Genomic DNA, 5,247 nt, shown 5'->3' with positions numbered 1-5,247 from the left:
GTTCAGAACCTTTTTCAATCAACAAGTGACCAGAGGCAAAAACCTGATTCCAGCTTGGAGCTGAACCCAGCCACTTCGAGATAAGTCCAGTTGTACCCACAAGGGACCGCTCTGAAACCAGCGACGCCGCTGGCACAGCTCGATCAAGCTCCGGTACCCCGGGACAACGATAAGACATCTGAATGGTAGGATAGACGTAATTTTCTCTGTTATCCGGTGGTGGCTCAGCTGAGGTGTTGAAAACTTCTGGATCGTTAAGTTGGTAGTAAAGAAGGTTTGGTGAGCTTAATTCATGCATAATCCACATCCCRTTTTATTGATGAATTAACAACTTCCTTTTATTAACCTTCAAGCTTCTTATAATCTTTATGAGTGTAGATTAGTTAAGTGACTCAGGTGAAGGATACTAGCTTATTGTGATTGACTTTAACGTTTATTATTAGACTTAAGGTTTGATGATAATTGTCTCTGTCTGCCCAAATAATCTGTATTGTCATCTCTGAATCATTTAATATAGGGTATATTATGAAATTCCGTTGTCTGTGCGTCATTTATTGGGTTATGTCTTGAAAATGATAGAATTCACAACTCAGTATCTGAGACTGATTTAAAATCTATGAATTAATTCCTGAAAATTCAGGTGGTGCCCCTTTGTTWTGCTAATAATTACGAGGTATTTATGATATAGCATTGTCCATAACATCGACAAACAGCATATCCCCACAAAAATATCTAATTTAAATTATTAAAGAAATATGAAATTGTTTAATCTGTATTTGTAAGAGTTACTGTTTGAGGAGTTGAATTTTTTGTTTTGTTTTATTATTTGATTATTATTGTTTGAATTATTATTTTTTTGAAAATAGGGGCAGACATTATAAGATTTTTTTCTTCTTCTGCTACCTTTCATTTTTATTTGATTTGTATTGTTTTGTTGTATGTGAATGTGTATTTTTTTTCAATGAAACGATTAGATAAAAAAAAACTGTACCTTCTTGTGGTAACACATCGATCCTATCGGTCCCTGTGGTGTGGATTTCCACTTTGATGTTAACGCCGCTGATGTGGGAATAAAACAAACAACGTTAGGGTACAAGCTAAGTTTAGATTAATGTAAAAAGTAATTCAGAACAAAAAGTGAAACAGCTGGAAACTCTTGTATCTCAACCAGAAAGATAATCTAAGAGTTGACTGCTTTAATCAAAAAAAATCTTTTAATTTTAATTTACAGTTTGGATAAAATGACTCATTTGTATTAGGTTTTAGTGTTGAAATCTAATGTTAATACATGTTAAAGACCAACTTTACACACTGATTCTCTTAATAAATGACATCACCAACCTTCTTGAGTGACGTGTTCATGCTCAGACTATGTGTTAAAGGATATTTTCAGCTACTACTGCAACAAATTTCAAATCAGTATCTGCAAAACTGAATTATTTCTATTTTAGTGATTTTTAAATACAGATACTGTAACTGTGAGGGTCATCCTAAACTGGACTGACTCCAAAAGTTAATCACTTGTAGATGTACATTCAGTGATTAGGTTCTGATATTTTTTAAATCATCCAATAGTTTATGAGATATTTTGCTAACTGACAAGAATTCAAGATTCCAGCAAGCAAAGCCAAAAGTTTACACACAGATCTTTGCATGATCAGTTAYTGCTCAGTGCGTTTTAGAGGTGGTTAGTCTCAGCAATTACTAATTCAAATTTTAGCTCAATATCTGCAAAAATGTCTGAATTATGGCCTCTTTTGTGTTTTTTCTTAAGTAGTTTGGCTGTGGAGGCCATCTTTATTTAGGTTGGCTCCAACGATGAATCGGTTGTGGATGTCCTGAAGGGTTCGTTAAAATCTGTCAGGTGAAGGATAGTGACGAGCTACATCTAATGGCCAGAACTCTGCAGTTTTCACTCATTTACAGGCCAGCGATCACTCTTTCAGAGATGAGGATGTTCTCATTCTTAATAGAGAGGAACGTTGGTTTGAGAGAGGAGTAAAAGAAGCCATTTTTGTGAAGAAAGACCGTCCATCATTAAACAGAGMTGGAGGCCTCCYTTTTCAGTTGTCCCCCTCCTACAGTGCMGCTATWGCCAGTATCACTCCAKCCCCTGTTAACAATAYGTGTTAATTAGGTGTCAACAATAGCCATGTGATGTGAGTATCAGTCACATGGAGGCAGGGCTTAAAAGCCTGAATTTTGCCTGAAACTCTCAGACTGAAGAAGTCTCTTGGAGGAGAGACGAAACGTTTCATTAGAGAAGAACCCGTCCAGAAGACCTATACAATTTTTTTTCTTTTTGAAGGATAGTGATATTTATGGACAGATAAAAGAACACACACACGATGAAGTCTACAAACCTCTGGAAGAGCAGCGCCTCCTTGTTGGTGAGGAGGTGTTTTAAATAGCCTCCTTTGGCGTGATTAATCCTGTTGTCACAGCTCAGCAACTTGGGCTTGTAGCAGTACCAGGGCTCTCCAGTGTACAGGTCCGTGTAGTTGCACAGGGGCTGCTGGTCGGAGGGTAAACACATGTTGCACAAGGTGGTCTCTGACAAGAAGCCGAGGCGGAACAGGCTCTTAAAGAACACCCTATCGGGCCGCTCCTCACGCAGCTGCTTCAGCACAGCCACAGCCTCGCTGGAGTGCACCAGCGTCACCTCCACCCGCGCAGGCCCCGCCCACAGCAGCGGGAACAGCGCCGAGTAGATCCCGTTCCCGTGGTCCACCACCGTCCCTGCGACACCCGCTCTCAGCTCCGGAGAGTGCAGCCTGGCTAAGAGGAAGTCCCCGCCGTAGCGCTTGGGACGACCCTGGAAGTCGTGGATTTGGACGAGGGCCTCCAGCTGGTCCCCCAGGCGCCACTCTCTCCTCCCCTTATTGGGCAGGATGGTGAACAGGCTGTGGACAGGGTCGCTCGTCTGGCGCAGGCTGAGCGACGCCAAGCGAGGGGACGGCGGCCCCGGCCAGCTGATGGAGTCCAGCAGGTAGCGCTCCTCCAGTTCATCTTCGGGGGACAGCTTCTGGCCCAGGTGGGCGCAGAAGGTGCGGTTGTGATTGAAGGTGGGAAGACCCACCGCCAAGAAGGAGGAGTGGATCCTGCTCTGTAGCTGATGGAGGGCTGAAACCGTGTGGCAGTTCCAGTTCTGAGGAGACAAAATGGAGCGAAGACGTAAAAGTCGTTCATATATTCAGACGTGGCATCCTGTGGAAACCTAATCCAGGGGGGTCAAACTCCTTTTCGCTGAGGGCCACATGAGCATTAGGGTGGCCCTCAAAGGYCCAGTTGTTATTAACTTTAACGTTTCATGTTTTACTTCAAATGAACACAGTCATGTTCCTCATCTCGTTGCTACAGCTGAGCACTGTTAACAAACCATAACTGAGCTCTATGTGGTATTTCCTGCATAGCAGCGTTCTGACTGATCAATACTAATATTGAACAAAAATAATAATAATTAGGTGCTTCAAAATTTAAATAAGTTAAACCTTGATGAAAATGCAAATAGAGTGGGCATGTATGTGATCAGCGGACAATCAAAGCTGCTGTGAGAAAAACACTGAAAAGTACTACGTGTACGACTGACTGTGAAAGAAATAATACAGAAATACTATTAAAAGTAAAAGTGCGAGTTTTACTCATTGTTGAATTGTTGCGTTCTGAACTCTTCCACTTTATCACAAAGAACTAGAACTCCCACTAGAGGGGGTGTTCCAGTTTGAATTTACCCAATTCTCCCACTTCCTACAACTGCAGCAAAAGTAGCTGGCAAAAATGCAGTGAAATGGAAATTTTTACACGCCAAATTTTGCTAGCTGAAACCTACTTTTGAACCCCGTGCACCTCCACCTAGTGGTGGGATGCTGTCATTTTGTGGATAAAATGCATTATGGGAGMTGTGTAGTTTATYGTCAATGCTGTCTTTAAAGCAGCTTATTTTAAGACATTAATACATCTTTGAAGCTCTCGCGGGTCACATAAAATGCCACAGAAGGCCACATTTGGCRAGCAGACCTTGACYTGTGTGATCTAAGCAAACAGGTTCCATTGTGTAAAWTATAAAACTCTGACTATGTTTATAGAAGGACATTTAAGACAGCTACTAATATCTTAAATATGAAACATTGGCAGCTCACAGGAGAAAAGAAACTATCAGAAAACAAGTCAACAAAATAATGTGCACAACCAAGAATATGGCTCTACTACATGTATGAATGAATGTAAGCTATGATTGTTAAAAAATGACCTGCAGAAATGGGGTTCGAAACGCAGCAAACTATATATTTTCTTTGAGTCACCAACAAGCCTCCAGCAGCTGAAGCCCAATGTGACCGTATGACATACAGTACAAGTCATTTTAGCATCAAAAGACTCCTTAACTCAAACACAAAGAATCAACCAATGTTGTGTCCACACAGATAATATAAACGGGGCTGCTGTGGCTGAGGAGTCGTCCTCCAATGTGAAGGTTGGCGGTTCAATTCCCCTGCTTTTCAGTCAGATGTTGAAGTGTCCCTGGGCAAGACACTGAACCCCCACTGCTCCTGAGTGTCCCATCAGTGTATGAATGTGKTTTAAAGCACTGACTAGTCTCTATAGGATGATTGATATAGATTAGCTTTGTAYAGAGATGTAGTAGAGTGCTTTGTGAGTGGGTAAATGAAGGCCAAGTGTTGTAAAGCACTTTGAGTATCCTGGTTGGACAGAAAGGTGCTWGGTAAGTACAGACTGTTTAAACAATTAATATTAAAATGCATCTTTGAGCACTGTTATGAGCAGTTTTTTTTACTTTGATTGTAGAATTTGGTGCTGATATGGAAGAACTCTGTTTACAGGTTTATCTATATTTTACCGCTCACCTATCATCATGAGATAATCATAACCCATAATCTGTTTTTCATTTGACTTGACTTTCAGATTAGTGGACAGTTTTACTTCCTGTTTTTTTATTCTCACATCTAGTTTAGGTTTGAATCAGTGGATGTGCAGCTTCTCATAAATACTTTCCTGAGTATATTGAGGGCAAGTTTTCAGTTAGACATCGTCAGTGTTGTATAAAGTACCACAAAGTGATACTTGAGTAAAAGTGCAATTATCTTACCAAAAAATAACTTTGGTAAAAGTTAATCTCCTTTAGGAATATTACTTAAGTAAAAGTCTTAAAGTATCTAATATTTTTTGTACTTAAGTATTAAAAGTAAAAGTACTGATTTAAAATGAGCAGTTAGATTTTCTGTAATGACA

At 40.4% G+C, this 5,247-nt stretch overlaps 1 protein-coding gene across 1 annotated transcript in view; it reads right to left on the bottom strand.

Annotated features, from left to right (window-relative positions):
* Positions 1-5,247, bottom strand: part of nxpe3 (neurexophilin and PC-esterase domain family, member 3) — a gene marked incomplete in the record, with an annotated part of 19,750 nt that overhangs the window by 3,887 nt on the left and 10,616 nt on the right. The window contains 2 exon segments of the mRNA XM_014017548.1: positions 992-1,059; positions 2,364-3,148. Of these exon segments, the coding sequence (XP_013873002.1) occupies positions 992-1,059; positions 2,364-3,148 (853 nt within the window).

Source organism: Austrofundulus limnaeus, unplaced genomic scaffold, assembly GCF_001266775.1.
Source record: "Austrofundulus limnaeus strain Quisiro unplaced genomic scaffold, Austrofundulus_limnaeus-1.0 Scaffold171, whole genome shotgun sequence".
NCBI lineage: Eukaryota > Metazoa > Chordata > Actinopteri > Cyprinodontiformes > Rivulidae > Austrofundulus > Austrofundulus limnaeus.
This window is presented reverse-complemented; position numbering and strand designations above follow the sequence as displayed.